At 41.7% G+C, this 19,539-nt stretch overlaps 2 protein-coding genes across 13 annotated transcripts in view; both read right to left on the bottom strand.

The window, feature by feature from the left end:
- The window catches only part of smpd5 (sphingomyelin phosphodiesterase 5), a 706,732-nt gene that overhangs the window by 301,621 nt on the left and 385,572 nt on the right, over positions 1-19,539 (bottom strand). The window lies entirely within an intron of this gene.
- plekhg4b (pleckstrin homology domain containing, family G (with RhoGef domain) member 4B) overlaps positions 1-19,539 on the bottom strand; it is a 156,847-nt gene that overhangs the window by 14,917 nt on the left and 122,391 nt on the right. For all 12 annotated transcript variants that reach the window (XM_087284857.1, XM_087284860.1, XM_087284862.1 and 9 more), the window contains 3 exons: positions 18,820-18,997; positions 14,456-14,572; positions 7,886-8,155 (listed from right to left, as the gene is read on the bottom strand). In XM_087284857.1, coding sequence (XP_087140983.1) covers positions 7,886-8,155; positions 14,456-14,572; positions 18,820-18,997 — 565 coding nt within the window. The remainder of the gene's footprint in view (positions 1-7,885; positions 8,156-14,455; positions 14,573-18,819; positions 18,998-19,539) is intronic.

Here is a 19,539-nt window from a genome sequence, read left to right as displayed (position 1 = left end):
CAGCGAATTTCTTGCTGTGAAGCAACAGTGCTAACCACTGAGCCACCGTTCTGTCACATTTAACGTTGTGTCCACATTTCCTCCAAAATTTTAAGTGGTCTATACATTTGTAGTATTCATTCATTCATTCATTCATTCATTCATTCATTCATTCATTCATTCATTCATTCATTCATTCATTCAGTCAATTATTAATTAATTAATTAATTTATTAATTAATTCAATTATTCATTCATTCATTCATTTATTAATTAATTCATTCAATTATTCATTCATTCATTAATTCATTCATTCATTCATTCAGTCAATTATTAATTAATTAATTCATTTATTCATTTATTCATTCAATTATTAATTAATTAATTAATTCATTCATTCAATTAGTTATTCATTCATTCATTCATTCATGCATTCAATTATTAATTAATTAATTTATTTATTAATTCACTCATTCATTCAATTATTCATTCATTCATTCATTTATTAATTAATTAATTCAATTATTAATTAATTAATTCATTCATTCATTAATCCATTCAATTATTTATTCATTTGATTCATTTGATTCATTTAATTGATTGGTTGATTGATTGATTGATTGATTGATTGATTGATTGATTGATTGATTGATTGATTGATTGATTCATTGATTGATTCATTCATTCATTCATTCATTCATTCATTCATTCAATTATTAATTAATTATTTAATTTATTTATTTATTCATTCAATTATTCATTTATTCATTCATTCACTTAATTATTCATTCATTCACTCAATTATTCATTCATTCATACAATTATTCATTCATTCGTTCGTTCATTCATTCAACCATGGTGAACGCACAGAGAACAAGGGCTCTTGATTTTGCACTCCTTTATTTCGGACACCAGCTTCTCTCTCATGGTGCACAACAAAACTGAAAACTCTGTGCGACTGCCACAAGTGGGCATATCGTGACAGTCGTGTCGGAATGTCATGTGCAGGGGAGAGGCGGCTTAAGAGTAAGGCCTAATCCCAATTCTACCCCTTAGCCCTTCCCCTTAGAGAAGAGAATTGGGACATTCCTACAACTTCAAGTGAATGCGCAAAACCAAGGGTGGGGGTGTCCCAATTCTCTTAACATGAACATTATTGTGCATGTCTGGGGTAAGATGAAGGAGGAGGTGTTGAAGATGAACACAAAGACTCTTGATGAACTCTGGGAGTCCTGCAGGAAGGCTTTCTTCTTCATTCCGGATGACTTTATTAATCAGTGATGTGAGTCATGTCAGAGATGTATGGATGCAGTCCTCCAAGCTCATGATGGAGTCAGACACAATATTCATTCTGTCTCCACTGCAGCAGGACTTTATATTCTATACTGGACATTATTTCTGTTCAGTGATGAGACTTTAGTCTAAGCAGAGTCAGACATTACTGTCCTAATCAAATCATTAATAATCAATAACTCTTGTATAGCAGACCCACAACGAACTATCACATGTGACACTCGATGACACTCGCTGTCAGAAGAGTCTAGAGGCTGGGAATGAGCTTACAGTGTCTGCTATAATGTTAATGGTGTTTTCTTGTGTTAGATGAATATGGCCACTGTGTAAGTGGACAGTACATTTATGAGCCTATCATTTTATAATCGATTATATTTATTATTCTATTATTTCAGTTACGAGCCACATTAGATCATTATGATAACATGATATTGTTGCCTTCAGTGATGTCCTGAAGATTAACACCAAAAAACAAAGCAACTGGAATCACTACAGCAGTCGTTACCGTCTGATCTCATATGAAGCCAGAGATTGCGATGACATGACGTGTGCAGGTGCTGTAGTGCTGTCCTATTTCTTAGGGGTAAATTTTGAAGCCCTTTACCTTCACACTCTGTTTTAAGGAGAAGGGGAAGAGGAAGAGGAAGGTGTACAAAAATAGAAATGGGATTGGGCCTAAATCTATTTTCACTAGAGCGGTTTCTGTACTATGATGAGACCTGAAAGTTGACTTCAAGAGCATTGTTCATCTGTAGAAGGGAGCATAATTGGGCAGACAACTTTTTTCTAGAACTTTAGACATGAATGGATGATTTGGAGTGGGGGAAATGAGCATTGAACATGTTGTCATGTTTTTTTCCTGGGAATAATATGTCTAAAGGAGCTGTTGACATGGAATTGAGCTAGATTTTGGTAAAAACCCAAACAATACAAACATAAAAAACTGCTGAACTACTGAAAATGTGTGCAATACTTTATATTAAAGTTTTTATTGGCGCTGCAGCTTAAAGACGCCTCTCATATGGAGAATGAAGCCTCATGCGTTGCTCAGGTGTGAGTTTCTTACAGACTTCAACAGAGTGTCTAAATATTGATGGTTCTGTGGGTCTCGTCTATCAAATCTGAGCTTAAGTGTGCTTTCACACCTGTGAATCGATTCAGTTGTTCCGAAACAGAGATTACAATTGTTACATTGTTGCTCTTTGCTCTTGGAGCGGTTTGCTTTCACACTGCAAAGTTTCTAAACGGACCAAAAGAGCTAAAACAAGAAACGTGTGAGTAAACTCTCCTCACATTGGTCAGAGTGTCAGGGTTTATTTTGCAGTGTCCCGCTCAGCTGTCAGGAGAGGTGGTGGTTTGGTGGTGATTGACAGGGTGCGCGCGTGACGTGTCTGAGGAGAGACACGGTGGGGAGGGGTGAGAAGGGTGCGCGACGATGCCTATTTGAGGACTGGGAGAGAGACGCGAGATTACCGGGAGATCATCACTCGTTTGCGAGCATCCGGAGACTCGCGAAACTTCCCGCCCTACTCATAATTCTCTCTTCATATAGCCGTAAGCCTATTACATATCTATAAAACACTGTGATATAACCGCGCTCGGATCGGATCGCTTTCTCACTGCAATCGAACCGCTCCAGGGTTCGTTTCAATCGAGCCGAGACCACCTCATTCAAGCGATCTCGGAGCGATTACTTTGGCGCGGAACAGAGCGCGATTGCCCTGTTCACATATGCCAAACGAACCGCGCTAACTGGGCAAACGAGACACGTTCCGAAACAAAAGTGTAGGTGTGAAAGCACCCTTATTCTGTATTCTCTATTGGATTGGACCAGGTGATGAAGTGGATTTTATATTCTTTAAAGTGCGAAGTTAATCTATATATTCAAATTGTACGTGTATAATCTGCTTGTAGACTTGCATACCATTAGAAGAATTACCATATCACAAGAAATAGATAGGTTATATAGTTACCAGGTTTGGGTCAGGGGTTAACCTATGTGGAAATTGGGGTCAGGGGTTAAACTAGGTGGGATCTTGTGTGACATATGTAGAACAAAGGGAAAAAACTGTTGCAAAAGAGTATTTAAGCAGGCCAGAACATTAGTGAGACAGAATTTTTCAGACAGAGATGCTACTGGGGGTCTCCTGAAAATTCTCCTTTGTTGTAGACAATAAAGTATACTCTTCTGATATTCATAACCTCCAGACTGTGTCAGGGTTCAGGAAGGATGAGGGAGCGAGGACTCAAGTGCAAACAGGAGGATTTATTGATAATAAAAATAAAACAAAATTAGAACAAAAACCACCCCGAGGGGGAAAAACATAAGTATGACACTAACTAACAAACAATCAAACTTGACAAACTTGACTTGACGGCTTGCATGACAAGAGCAGGAACACATGGGGAGTTTAGACGACGAACTGGCAAAGGACTGAAAACATGAGGGGGATTATAAGGCAAAAAGTAAATTGACACACAGGTGAACATGACAAACTAATAATGAGTAAACAAGGAGGGTGGGACTAGACAATAGACGAGAGAGCGCATGACACAGAGAGACAATACAAGCCATGCGCTCACATAACACAACACTGAAGCACACGACAAAAACACGTGACCACAATGTAAACACCGAGCCACGTGCTTTGACAAAAGACGCAAGACACGAGCACACGATGAATGAAAACACTCACCGTGCGCTCACACACGCAGCGTGCATGCTTCATCCCAGCGCCGACCAAAACCGAAACCAACAAGACTGAGACGCTGGGAATGAAACACCACGCTGCTGACAGACGAAAACACAAACACGAGTACAAGAGCGCACGCGTCTGAGTGACGCGGCCGCATCAAGCAGGAGCGCTCACACTCTGCGTACACCCACGACGGCGCGCGCGCACACAGAGACAGAAACAGGACCAGACATGGGTAGTGTCCGAGTTCTGCCACCAAAACAAGAATTTACAAGACCAGAGTGGCAGAACCCTGACAGACTGAGTTTGATTTATTAAGATAAAAACCGAAAACCACTTCAGTGATTGGCTGGGCCATTCGACAGCTTGGTTTTCTTTCTCTGAAAGCATCTGAGAGTCTCCTTGGCTGTGTTTTGGATCATTAGCCGTGTTTCCACTATCGCGCCGAAAGCGAGCGAGCCAGAGCGAGCCAAGGCCAGTCACGTTTGCACTGTCACTCCTAGGCCTAATCGGGCCAAAGCGGGGCTTTCTCAGGGCCAGCGGTCGGCCTTTTTCGGCCCGCCAAATAACTTGGGCCAAAGAGGGAAGGCTGGGGCTTCAGGGCGGAGTGAAAGGAGAGGCGGACTTTGCCAGAGTCTGTTAAAGATGACATACCGTCATTACACTAGTTTTCCGATCACACACGAGTACATGCGGCAAACACATGAATAAATAAGGGAAAGAAAACATATAGCTGGTCAGTTTAAGATAGGCTATTCCAAAGAATGTGCGCGTTTACATGCCTGTGTGAGACCGGGCAAAAGAGCGCTCACTTGACAGCTCTGTTGATGTCGCGAGCGGCTTCTTTCTTTCTTTTTTAATTTATTTTTGAGATAATACACAATATGAATACAACAAAGACATAAAACGTTACAAATTATGTGTCCACTTTTGTAGGCTCAATAGTGTCATATCTAGATAAAATAGCCTAAATTATATTGAAATCATTTAAAGAATTACAAATATTGGGTATAATACAATCACAATTAATAAATAAACCAATATAAAACTAACAAAAGCTATAACAATGTAGGTATACACAATACATAAATCAAACCATTTTAAAGCCATATATATTGTTTAGACGGCAGAGACGCCACGTTGTGTTGGCAAAACAAGCGTGAAGTGTTGCTTTTATAGTTTGCTGCAGTTCAGTTTTGTTTTCATTTTCTCTCTGTGAGAGCGCAGCTGGAGTCACGTGTGGATTAACAGTGTACGCGACGCTCGACAACAATAACTTACGTGTCTAAGGAGGATTATTGTTTACCTGAGAGCTGTTCTCATCTGCAAACGCTGAGATCCGGATTCGCTTGTAGTCTCCTCTTAATAAAGACGCGGCTCTAGTTGCTGGTGATTGTCCTGTCTCTACAGATTTGGTAAGTGAGCGACCAGTGCTCTTTGTTTATTCAGTTTGTTCGTATCGAACTAAGTTAACTATTGCACCGAGTGTAAACATGTTAGCACCACAACCAAACTTTAACCTCGTGTAGGATTTTCACCGCATTTAGTGACCGGAATAACACACGCAGCTTTCTGACGCTACCTGCCGTGTGCATCTATGTTTCCGGTAAATGCGGAGGGTTTTTTTCTCTCATTCGCCGTGCGGTATCAAACATTGCATGAAAAATACACGCTTAGAGCAGTTCCTCCAATCAAATATCTCGTTTGTCGCAAGGGACATGAATGAATTCCCTGAATGAAAGAGCCAAACTGCAGTTAAAGTCCACCATTTAATAATTTGGCAAATAATTAGACTACAGATGTCCATGTAGGTTAAACACCATCTCTTTCTCCTGTGTGTGTGTGTGTGTGTGTGTGTGTGTGTGTGTTTTGACTCTGAAACTCGCACATGCCCAAATAGACACTCCCACACCATCCCACTTTAGTTCCTCCGACACTCCCCCCTAAGCAGAGCTGGACCAATGACTGTAAAAAATATGGACGACGCGACAGCCCCTTTTCCCATTGAACGCCTTGAGGGCAAAACGCCTGCTTGACGGGCACAAACTGTCGCAAAAGACTGCTGAAATTGGAGCCTTGACATGCGCAGAAGGACTGTCTGATGGAGCCAGAGGAGGAACCGCGAGTCGAGCCGCGAGTCGAGCTTCCAACCAAACGCTTTATGTAAAATCAACCACGCCCCTCGATCTTCTCAGCATGCGTTTGCTTTCGTATCAACACAAATGGATGTAATAACGTTAACAAATATGAGGGTTTTATATATTCAATCGCGCCAGCTCCGGGCCGCAGCACATAACCTACTCGCGGCGTCGCGGGCTGATTCCGGCTCGCATGCGGCAGCGCCGGCTCGCTCGGCCGCCGCATCTGGCTCGATTGACTCGGGCTGGAATCGGGCAGTGAGTCCAGGCATCCGGAGTAGGTCCAGCCAGCAGAGGTAGTCAGTCTGAGCTCTGAGGGGTAAGTCTCCGGCAGGCGAGAATCTAGCCGGAACTGGCCCGAGTGTATTTTGCTATCTGGGTGGTTAGGCGTGTATCAGCAAACTAATAAAGCCCGAAAAAAGCCCTGACCTTAGCGAATAAACAGTGTTCCACCAGGATCATGTATGTCAAAAACTGTAGTTTACTGCTGAACTCATTTTGTCATGGTAAAATAACACAGAAATCGAATAATAACACTTCAGTCTCCTGCCGAAGCTCAGACGCGCTGCTTTGAGAAACTGTCAATCACAGCTGTCAATCACGATGACACGCCCAGCATTAAATTACTGCTAAAAACAAACTGTTTACAAAAATGAAGATCTGCACCTATTTCAGCACAATAACCAGTGCCTTAATCCACCAGAACCATCTTTCGGGATATTTTATTGCAAGTGTAATAATTTTTTTATTTGGGCTCAAGTCTCCTTCATTAACATGGAGGAGGCGGGCTTTATGACTTGTACTGCAGCCAGCCTCCAGGGGGCGATCTAACGGCCGAGACCTTCACTCAAACACAGGCTTGCGGCACACTTGAGCTGGACACGCCCACTTTTCTGACTTTTTCCAAAGTAGAGGTGTGAAAACACCCTGCTGAAACAAGGGAGTTTCATGGCCCTTTAAATAAAGAGGAATCACCCATGTCCTATGAAGTGTCATATAGCCTAGAGAAAAATTGATGTCTCAGGTCTCTCCGGAGCATTTGGGCTGAATGTTTGACGACGTCTATCTAAATGAGGATGTTATAAAATACATTTCAAACCGAGTTATTACCGAGTTTTGTTCATTTTAATGCTCTCCTGATGATGGGATGGTGTGCTTGATCTGCCTGATTCCCGCTGAAGTGGGCGGGTTGTGTGATGTTTGATTTGGGGGACGTTCTGGGGGCGGGGTTTGCGTGACACGCTGCGAGCTACTAGCCTGACAGTGGAAACATGACATGATTTCAGCCTCACTACTCAACCTCCAGGGTGATTGGCCTGGCTCGGCCCGATAAAAGCCCTTGCTCGCACTGGCCCGATAGTGCAAATGTGGCTATTGTCCTGCTGAAATGTCCACCCTGGTTTGCTCTTCCTCCTCCTGCTAATGAAGATGTTGGACTGAAGCAGCTGATGTTCATTTACACTGAGGGCAGAGGCTTGCTGAAGAACTACTGAGAGATTTCAGCTGCTGTCTGGGCGTTCACTGCTCAAATACACCTCCCTTTCTTCATGTGTTCAATACTTTATCCTTTGTCATTTCATTTTATTACACAGAACTTCATTTGTAGACTAATAAGATTTGTTTTCTTTGCATATGTGGATTCATTTAGTTGTTGTGGTCAACATTTCAAGTCAACAGCACCTTTAGAAACATGTTTACTAGGAAAATTGCTGGGGTGTTCAATACTTATTACCCCCACTGTATATCTAAATAGTGTAGTGTGCTGAAGCAGTGGACTCACTCATGCTGTTCTGGATGGAGGATTCGTGCTCCAGCTCGTCCTCCTCGATGCAGTCATAGGGCCAGTGGGACGGGTGGATGTGGGATGGGTGGATGTGGGACGGGTGGATCTGTGCCGGGTGGGTATGGGACGGATGGAGGTTCAGCAGAGATGATGACGACTGGCTGCTGGAGGACGAGGAGCTGCTGTTGGAGATGGTGGAGTGAGGGCGCTTAAACGGCGTCGAGTGATCCACTGAAGACACCGCTATTGATGTGCGCGTCCTCGAATCTACACACACACGGAAAGAGATTTGTTTTTGTGAATTGTGAGGACTCTAAACACACACACACACACACACACACACACACACACACACACAGGTTTGTTTTTGTGAATTGTGAGCACTCTACAAACACACACACGACATGTTTGTTTTTGTTATTTGTGAGGACTCTACAAACACACACACGCACAGGTTTGTTTTTGTGAATTGTGAGGACTTCAAAAACACACACAGGTATGTTTTTGTGGATTGTGAGGACTCTACAAACACACACACGTCATGTTTGTTTTTGTTATTTGTGAGGACTCTACAAACACACACACGCACAGGTTTGTTTTTGTGAATTGTGAGGACTCTACAAACACACACACACACACACACACACACACACACACACACACACACACACACACACACACACACACACACACACACACACACAGGTTTGTTTTTGAGAATTTAAAGGCCTACAAACACACACGACACAGGTTTGTTTCTTGTGAATTGTGGGGACATTCCATGGCCTTCCCCCAACCCTAAGCCTAACCTAACCATAAGAGGAACTGTGCGCAGTTTTACTCTCTAAAATAACTCTGTGTAATTCTGTGATGTGTAAGCTTTTAGAGAAATGAGCACATCAGCCATGCCCTCATAACTCACTTCCTCCTATAATACTTGTGTCCTATCCATCACATTACACACATTTGTGTCTTGATATGTCACACGCACACACACTCTCTTTGTGAGGGCGTGTGTGTGTCCTCCTTTGAACCCGTGTGTTTCCACATCTAATGCGTGAAGATCACAGATTTCCTACAGCTCACACACACACACACACAGACAGACAGAACACAAGCCCGTACAGGAGTGTGATCCGCTGTAATGAATGAACGCACCGATATATTAACACTGCTCTGAATGAACCCTTATCCTGAAGATCAGATCAGATCAGGCCACATCCTGCTAGGCTTCTCTTTTCATTATAATAATACACCAGCATAGAGGACAAAGAGACCAACACCTCTGATTTCACACGATGGTATGAGTCTTAAGCCTGATTTATACTTCTGCGTCAGGTGACCGGCGTAACCCACGGCGCATGCAACGCGCATGGCTGTGCATTTATACTTCTACGCGCTGTCTCTGTTGGTCTGCATTAACACTTCCGAAACGCTAGTTGGCAGTGAGGTGTAAATGTTCCTCAGTGTCGAGTTTCTTCACTGTTTTTTTGCTTTTCCTGAACACTTCCGGGATGTACAAGTGACTCAGACTCGCTCATTTTGTGGCAGGAACCGGCGGACGTGCAACAACTTTAACTATGAGGTAAACACATAACAAAACTTTCCATCCGGAGCTCCTTCACGGGACTCCACACTTGTAAACAATCGCTTGCACCATTCGTGCGGCTCTCGGTCCCGCCCAGACTCGTCAGCGCTACCAAGCCGACCAATCACAGAGCTTGCGCTACGCGTCGTTGCGACGTGTAGTTACATTTTTTGAGAGGTGCACGTCAGCGACGGCGATGGCTATGCGTGAGCGCCGTAGCATACGCCGGTGTTTGACGCAGGAGTATAAATCAGCCTTTAAAGGGTCACGAAACACCAAAACACATGTTTTGAGCTGCTGACAGTCGTATATGTGTCCCACACTGCTAAAAACACTATTAGGACACATATATCTCACTAAAAAGTGAAAATTGGTTGTTTTTGCGTTATTTCTAGCAAATTCGTACTTCCGGTTTGAAGCGGATTTTTGAAGCTGCGTCACGGTCATGAGATCTTAGCGTGTATTCCAGCATGTAGACTGGACGTCTGTACCTGGAAGTACTGTATTACATCTCTGAGGCCCTGTTTACACTAATGGGTTTTGAAAACGCATAAGTTTTGCTACGGTTACGCCATCCGTCCACACTACGCCGGAGTTCTCAGATGCCGAAAACGGAGCGTTTCGAAAACGCTGGAGAGGCCGTTTTCATTCTGAAATGCTGCTGCTCCGTCTCAGTGTGGATGATAGAAAACGGAGACATCTAAAATGGAGGCGGGGCTGCAGACATTCGCCTCTCTGATTGGGGCTTTTCCTCAATATTAAGTTGCCTAACACACAGTTCAGTCCTGCATCTTCTCTGTGTAAGTTCAGACTTCGCAAGTTTGATCAAGGCTGCAGTCTCTTCTTCTCAGTTTGATATGGAAAGCAGACTATACCGAGGACACGGGTAAATCTTCAAAGGGAACAGTGTACTTTATAACTTCATTCACTTCACCCTGGCTACGTTGTTTCACTTTCTCAACAATAAAATGTAAACATGATTTAAGGAACTGCCTATTTTCATTTTAATATTAACAACTAAACAGACAGCAGAAATGTTGAGGCGTCGTGCTGCATATATGAGCGTCATCTTCACTGTGTGGATATTTATAACAAAACAAAGCCGATAACAACTGCCTCCTTTCAATTTCAGTGAAAATACGAAACACAGCCTCTCTTTTGCTGAATATCAGTTTTAATAATCGATAATGGCCATTATAAAAGTGTAACATACAATAAGTTTAACCATTATAGGAAATTAAGGCAAGCGATCAGTCAATATACAGAATGTATGTGCTTACATTAATCATTAACTTATCTTTGCGCTCAGCCAAAACACGTTACCTGAGAACAAGTAATAGATTCCAATGCCCAAAGTCAGGGAATATGTCGTTAGATAAAGACAACAAGATGAATGAAATATCCCGTTTAATAAATATAGTGAGATTAGATCCAGCGGGAGATGCTTGATGAGAAGTCCGAATAGCACAGCTCTCATCTGGGTAGATGGGCTGCAGCGCTTGCCTGAGAGTGTGTGTGTGTGGTCACGTGATGTGCGTTTTCGGCGTTTTGGTGTGGACGGAGAGCTGTTCAGAAACGCTGGGTAAAACGCGAGTGTGGACGCGGATCGTTTTCATTCTACAACGCCGTTTTACAACTAAAATGCACTAGTGTAAACGGGGCCTGAGTGTGCTGCATTCATTCATGAGTAAGACTTGGTTCAAACCAATCAGCGCGCTCTATTGTGTATGAGGTGCAACTTCATTAATATGCATGCTAGCTTTGAAGACTGTTTGTACCTGAAACAGTGTTCAGACGGCAGAGAGACGACACGTTGTGTTGCCAAAACAAGTGGGAAAAGAATAAGAATTGTTTGGAGATACGGGTGGTCAATGTTGCTTTTATAATGTGCTGCAGTGAAGGTTTTGTTTTCATTTTCCAGCTATGAGAGCGCAGCTGAGCTCACGTGTGGATCAGTGCATGAGACGCACAGCAGAAATACGTTAGTACAGAACATTTTTTACACAAGAGCATCTGGACATTGTGAAATCCGGATTTGCTGCTCGTCTCCTTTTAAAAAAGACGCGGCTCCAGTTGGGGTTGATTGTCCTGTCTCTACAGATTTGGTAAGTGTGTGCGATCAGATTCTTTGTTCATTCAGATGGCAAAGTTATAGTTAGTATGGTCAGCAGTACTCTTCCAGTGTTTAAAGACAGACCAGAGTCAAAATGATTTCTAAGTTACTCAGTTTACGTTAATATCACTGCAATATTATGGGCTGAAAGATCTGCTGTAAATGCTGCTCTCTGAGTGAAAACACATGAACACTGCAAGCAAACTATTGCCGACCATCGTGTTTAATTTTCGCTGCATTTTGTGACAAGATCGTCTACACACACACAGGTTTCTGATCTACCGAGTGGATCTGAGTTACAGAGAAATGCAGAGGTTTTTTTCTCTTATAGACCTTTTTCTGGAAACGCAAAATTACCCATTATGCTTTGCGTGTATGCGCAAGGAGAATGCGAAGAACTTCCGGTCGGCAGCTGATGCGTGTAAACAGTCACATTTGGACAGCTTTGAAACGATAGTTTTAATCTATTTTACCTGCTTTTATCCTCTTTGAACTAATACTGTTGTCCATCAGCAGCATCTCCTGGACTGATCATTTAAAGAAATGCCATCTAATAGGATGGAAAACAGCTGCTGTGAGGCGTTTTCCCCTCGCTGTCAGACGGCATCTTCTGCAGTTTAAATGAAGCCTCGTCATCGCTAAAGTCAACATTTTCTCTTTATTTCAAATATATAACCAGCCCAAAATGTTTGACACACACACGTAGCCTGTACTGTGCCACTGACACACTGATTTAATAACTGTGACAGAGTGAAAAAATAGGCTAGTGTCATTTCGAAATGACAGAAAAACACAAACCGTGGTGAAAACAACACACGAAATAAAACACAAACGGCTCGCGATTAGAATGAACAGCAAATCAGCCAGCAGAGGATCAATAACAGACTTTTATTGCTCGTTTTTGTAAATTGCACGACTTTCATACCTGTTAAGTTTCATGCCAGTACTCTGGTTTGCTCTGTCTCTCTGTGTGTGCATGTGTGTGTGTGTGTGAGTGTGTTAAAGAGCCGCTGAGCTAACAGCTGACAGGCCGGGAACGCACACACACACTGACGGCAGACACGTGAACTAGGAGAACGTTTTTCTCTTATTTGTGACGCGCTTGAACCACATGTGACAGATTATAACGGCTTTAACAGACACATTTCTAAGTTGTGTGTCACAAAACACACTGTTATCCATTAAAAACGTTATTGAAACCCATTTTCGGAGAGCAAATGACCAGTTGTACACGCTGTAAACGGAAGTTTTTAGCATTCTACCGGAAGACGCTGGTCGCTATGGCGCCCTCCATGCAGCAGCCATGAAAAAGGTCTATACGACGTGCGGTATCAAATATTCCTTTGTCATTAAACACACTATCTTTCTCCCCTGCGTGTGTGTTTGTTTTGCCTTGGTGAAAATCAGCCCATGCCCAACTGGAAACTCCCATTTTTATTCAAATCCTTCCCTCTTTCCCTCCCTGGACACTCCCACCCAAACAGAGCTAGACACACCCACTTTCCTGACTTTTTCCAAACTAGAGGTGTGAAAACACCCTGCTGAAATGGGGGGGTTTCATGACCCTTTAAGGCCATGAGGTTCAGCACTGTAAAAAGGCAGGCTTCAACACAATTCCTTCATGTTGTCCCAACACAAATCCATTAAGTTAACTAAATAGCTTTCACAAGTTGAAGTGGATTGAACATAAACCTAGTTAAGCCTTTAAATGTCACTTTAGGCTGTAAAAAAAGTGTCTTGAAGAATATCTAGTCTAATATTATTTACTGTCATCATGGAAAACTGAACTGAACGTGGGAATGTGCGCAGCTCCAAGCCAACTTCATGGCTGCCGTACGCACATTTTTTGTGCGTGTCTGTTTTATTTCCATTGGCGACTCCTAGAGGCAGTTGTGTTAAATTGCTCTCTACAAAGTGTCTGAGCCTTGCAATGGCAGCTGTATGAGACGGGTTCATCTAGCAGGTATATAAGGTTTCCATACCATACAGTTGACCAGCTAAACATTAAAGCACAATTTGCAGTGGTCGCCTGTTTTCCCAATGTAATCTGAGCGATCTACTGCACACACATTGCTATAAAGACACTATCTGAAGATGAATTTGCATGCGTGAATCAGAAACATTTCCATTCAATAAATGTGCAAATAAAATATGATGCATAGACTTATTAATGATTCCTACTTGTCTTTCCCGTGATAAATAGTAGGCAAAATCTGATATGTAAAAAAGAAGAAAGAGTTCATCAAACGCTGGATTCGAATCGAGTTCATGCTCGAACGTGTCAAAACATGTTAACATGCGTCTTACGAGCTGCGCCACTGAGACTGTTAGGGGTGCTGCAACATTTTACACATATAAATCACACTATTTCTTTTTTAATTCACTCAGTTCGATGTTCAGACCCAACTGTGTTAACCGCATCAGCTAAACTCTCCCACTCTATTTTTTCTTTTGTTGTTAATTTCGGAGGAGAAACTTGCAAATAACACCGCTTTTATCCGGTCTACCTCCGAAAGCAGCACCTCCAATTCACATTCTGTTCAAAGTTTCTCTTCTCGCTTGCTTTTGCCGTTGCTTTTTCGTTGGGTTTTGCCAAAGTAGAGTCATTAGCATATTCATACGGGGGAGGAGGCAGGGAGGGGTTTTGCGCTCGTGCATGTTGCGCTCAGTTTCACGTTCATTTGGATGTACAAAGAAAATATGTGTGTGATTCGGCGTACGCAGTGTTTCACACATCTGTATTTTTTTCAATTTTTTTTTAGAAATTTTTTTTTCTTTTTAAATGTTTTAGTATGATTTCCACGCAAGTCTTCGTACATGAGGCCCCTGGTGTTTATATAAAGATGTAGATGCTGCTGAATCTCACCGGAGCTCTTCATGGTGTAGTCAACAGCTCGATCGCTGATGGCAGAATCGCTGGGTTTGATGTCCATGAATGGTTTATTCCCGATTCCCATCGACACCATCTCCTGCATCCGCAGCTCTGATTAAAACACAACAACGTCATTCAGAAGCTAAACATCAGCAAACATTCACAACACAACCAGAACATTCACAAGCTGGGGTACATTTCCGAAAACTATCGTTAGCTAACTCAGGTCGTAAGTTGCGTCGTTACAAATATAGTTTGTTGATTTGGCGTTTCCCAAATCCATCGCTCGAGCAAACATTCACAAACTGCGTCACAAACTTGAGCACTCGCAACTACACCTCTGGAGCTGTAGTTAGAAATATAGTTCTTGGCTGTGTTCTATTCCGAGTGATCCCCCCTATGCCCTATTCATTTAGAACATTCTAACATTTACACTTGGAATGATTTAAAAATAAAGCATTAAGCTCATCTCTCTTAGGTGTAATTTGCTTTCAAAGTATGTTTACAGTTCAGTTTTAGCGATCTTCATGTTTACAACTGTGCTCCCTTCGCAGTGCACTTTGAAAACATTAATATCATTTGGAGCACAGTCGTGGCTCAGTCGTTCACAAGCAGCACAGCAGCAAACACTCACAGGAACAGGCTTTAATACCACAGCGCTTCTCCACAACAGTTTCTAATGCAACACATTTCTAGCTTTTAAGAATAACCACGAGACAAAAGCGGCTCACAGTGAGACCACAGCACTGGAAACACACACACACACACATGCAAGCACACATACGCACATGTCCACACACACGTTTCTGCTCATGTGTGGCTTTGCTTTGTCTGGTTAAAAACTAATCTGCAAAAAAAAAGCCTCCTTGATGCTTCAAATGATTCTTATAAGAAATGACATTACTGCAGGTGTGAAGGTTTAGCACAAATAAATAAATAAATAAATTGGGCAGCTCAGTGGCACAGTGGGTAGCAAGATCGCCTCGCAGCAAGAAGGTCACTGGTTCGAGCCTCGGCTGGGTCAGTTGGCATTTCTGTGTGGAGTTTGCATGTTCTCCCCATGTTGGCGTGGGTTTCCTCCGGGTGCTCCGGTTTCCCCCAGATGTCCAAACACATGCGCTATGGGGGAATTGGGTAAGCTAAACTGTCTGTAGTGAGAATGAGTGTGCATGGGTGTTTTCCAGTGATGGGTTGCAGCTGGAAAGGCATCTGCTGCGTAAAACATGCTGGTATATTCCGCTGTGGCAACCCCAGATATATATAAAGGGACTAAGCCGAAATGAAAATAAATGAATGAAATAAATAAATTCAGATTTACAAAGAAATGACTCTGAGGAACAGATTACTTGTTACTTATAATGAATTGTTTGAAAAAGGATGTAAATGAGCAGTATGAATAGTTATTTATTTAAACAAATTAAAAGTAAATTAATAGTGCATTATAAAAGTAATAGAATATTGTGTAAACTTAAGCTTTTAGATGGATTTAAATGTACTGAAATTAAAATATTAATTTAATAATAATTTCTATCCTAGACAATTTATTTAGTTTTAAATGTGAGTTTTCAAAATAAAGAGAATCAGCAGACTGACTGCTCAACAAATTAGGCATATCAAATAATTCATGAAAAAATGCCCAATTAAGAAGATGAAAAATGTTAATAGCAAAAACTATTTTATTAAATCAAACAAATTATCAACAACAGCAACAATAATAATTGTTATTATTATTATTATTATTATTATTAGGTTACTTTAAATAATTACACATTTGTATATAAACAGACCGTCTTTAATAGTCTTTTTTTTTATTAATTTTTTTTAGATTTTTTAGGAACACATTACCAGTGGGGAAAAAAATGTGTACATCCATTCCACACATGTATATCCATATACATACATGTATAAAAATATTAAATTGACCTCATAAAAATAAATAAATAAATAAGTATGAAATTAAACATAATAAAAGTTTGCCAAACATAGTTTCATAATGATACATAACCTCTAGAATTATGTAAATGTTCAATTATAAATAATTATATTGTCGTTGAGGAGAAAGCCAGCCATTTACTCCATTTCTTCTCAAAGGTCTCTAATTGTAATAAAAGTGCATGTGTCATTTTTTCAATTTCCTTAACTTCTGGTATAATTTTGAACTATTCATCTTTAGTTGGTTGCTCTTCTTTATACCATTTCCGGGTTATAGCTTTTTTACAATAGTCTTTTTTAAATTAAGCAGATTTTTTTGGGTGTCCCTAGACTCAAAATCGCCAGTGCCCCAGTAAATGCTTTGAGATACGACTTACCTCATATGCAAGTGTATTTATTAAGAGTGGTAATCCCCGAATAAAGACGTTATTCTATGCGCAACTGAACCAACGCTGGCGAAAGCAATGTAGTTTAATTAGAAAGCAAACTGACGCATCTCTGCATGTGCGCAGAAAAAGCCAAACACTACTCCTGCTGAACCCTGACACACTGCTCTTCTACAAGTGCGAGTCCCGGTTGTTAACACAATACCGGCATTAACAGACTTTTATGTGGAGGTGTCGGCACGCAGTGAGTTTTGCAAGTCGACAAAACTAAAGTTTAAATAATCTGATGGTGATCTTTACCAAGCATGCTTCCTGGTAGATTTTTTTTTTTTTGTATAAAGCAAAAAGTAGTGATGACGAGTCAGGGAGGTAAAACTTAATAAAGCTAATTCTCTGCCACGTATCAAGTCTAAAACAGCAGACAATTCCATAAAACAACTTTTTTTGTATTCTATAGAATTGTCTATATAATTTCATTTAAATGTTTATAATTTAAATTTATTTATTCATGTAAATGTACAATATTTTTTGTAATTATTTTTTATAATTATTTATTTATTTATTTTTGTTTACTTTTTTTTTTTTTTGAGGGGGGGAATTGATCCAGTAGATCCAGTAGATCTTTATGTCTAGCAATGCCCCTGGCCAAGACATTACATCGTAATAATATATACAAATAATAACGAGCCATGGTCGACTTGAACCCAGAAGATCACAATCTGTCGTGTCCTGTTGTTGTTTATGAGGCCGTCTATAAGCTTGAGCGGTTTCGCTTTCTCTAGAGTGTTCGCTTGCGCTCGCCATGCATCTATGTTTGAAATAAGGAACTTCTTGAGCTGATAATAATAACACGTGCAAGATTATTGAAGGGCTTCTGACATCCGATCCTTTCAGAAACAGACAAGCGCGAGAGTGAAGCGCGAAAAAACAAAAGAGCAAATGATTCTTTCAGTAACCTAAAACATGAACAAACTGCCATGTTTAACTATTATCATCACCTTCTGGACTGTTCTGGAGTCAGAATGATGGAATGACTCTCTAACAGAGGCTACATGTGCTGCTGAAGATTACAGACACAGATGAGAGGTTTGCACTGTGGGCTATATGCTGTGTGTTGTTTTTGAATCCAAATAAGGACTAAATGTCTGCTGTGTGTAGTTTTTCTGTAATTGGTAACATATCGGAGACTGTAAGGGGCTGTATGTGTTCATATATGTTCATTTATTTATTTATTTTCTATAATCGCAGACGTTACAGTAGGCTATTTCACACTGTCATTAATCTGCAGTTATAATCAACTCATGTTCATAGTAAGGTTAGTAATGAACATTTATACACAAGTATTTATGTGTATAAAGCCTCTGTGTTGTGAGAAGTGCTTCTCTTATGATATGTGAACTTTACTGTAGACATTTCCTCCAGTGAGAATGACGTCGACTGAAACTTTCTGTACACCACCACCATTGGTACCCTTTGGCAGTGAAGACACAAGCCTGATAAAGGTGACCCGTACCAAAGAGCTTAGAATGACCAAGAGGCGACACTCTAGTGTAATTTGGGAAACAGCCACTAGAGGGCACGGTGGCCATTTTAGAATGAAAACTCCATTAGAACAGCAGCATATTATAAGTCTGTAAAATAAACTATTAAAAGTGCTGATGATTGTGATAGTAAGTGTTGTATTGTCGTCTTTCAGGTTGTATCTCAGCTTTAATGCGCTTTTTAAATAAATAAATAAAAAACAAAGCAGCTGCTTGCCATCGCGACAGTAATGAGATCCATTGGGCGGCCGATCACTTTCACTCCAAAATGGTGGAATGCAGGGCTGTTGCTGGGCGCTGCTGTTGCAATGGTCATTCTAAGCTCTTTGCCCGTACCGCACCACTCATAGGCATACATGTAGATGTAAGTTCTGCAATAATTCAATCTTGGGGTTGTGATGCAGAAAACAAATAAACATTAGGCCTAGTGCATTTGTCTGAATTAGAGAATGCATGAGAGCTGATTTTCGGTCTCTTTCAGCTGAGTGTGTTCTCTGACCTCTGTTTCGCAGAGCTTGTCTCCACAGGATCTTCCCGATGACGCCGGTCCAGACGCTCTTCACCTCAGCGGATGCGGCCTGCAGGATGAAGGTGTCCTGAGTTTTCCTGCGTCGAAACCAGATCTCGAAACGCAGGCCGCTGTCGCCCACACTCTCCGTCATGCCGATCTCTGCTGTCTGAACACACACACACACACAGTCAACAAGGAAAAGTAAACATCCTGCAGGCAGCTAGCTCTCTGCAACTCTCACATGGTCGCCCACTGAAGCTAAGCAGGGCTGCACCCGGTCAGTACCTGGATGGGAGACCACATGGGAAAGCTAGGTTGCTGCCGGAAGTGGTGTTAGTGAGGCCAGCAGGGGGCGCCCAACCTGCGGTCTGTGTAGGCCCCAGTATAGTGACGGGGACTCTATACTGCTCAGTGAGCACCGTCTTTCGGATGAGATGTTAAACCGATGTCCCGACTCTCTGTGCTCATTAAAAATCCCAGGATGTCCTTCGAAAAAGAGTAGGGGTTTAACCCCGGCATCCTGGCCAATTCTGCCCACTGGCCTCTGTCCATCATGGCCTCCTAAAGCCTGATTTATACTTCTGCGTCAGGTGACCGGCGTAACCCACGGCGCAGGCAACGCGTGTGGCTGTGCATTTATACTTCTGCGCGCTGTCTCTGTTGGGCTGCATTAACACTTCCGAAACGCTAGTTGGCAGTGAGGTGTAA

The sequence above is a fragment of the Danio rerio genome, chromosome 16, assembly GCF_052040795.2.
Source record: "Danio rerio strain M-AB ecotype USA chromosome 16, GRCz13ab, whole genome shotgun sequence".
Taxonomy (NCBI): domain Eukaryota; kingdom Metazoa; phylum Chordata; class Actinopteri; order Cypriniformes; family Danionidae; genus Danio; species Danio rerio.
Note: the sequence above shows the minus strand (reverse complement) of the source record. Positions and strands in the feature narration are given on the sequence as shown.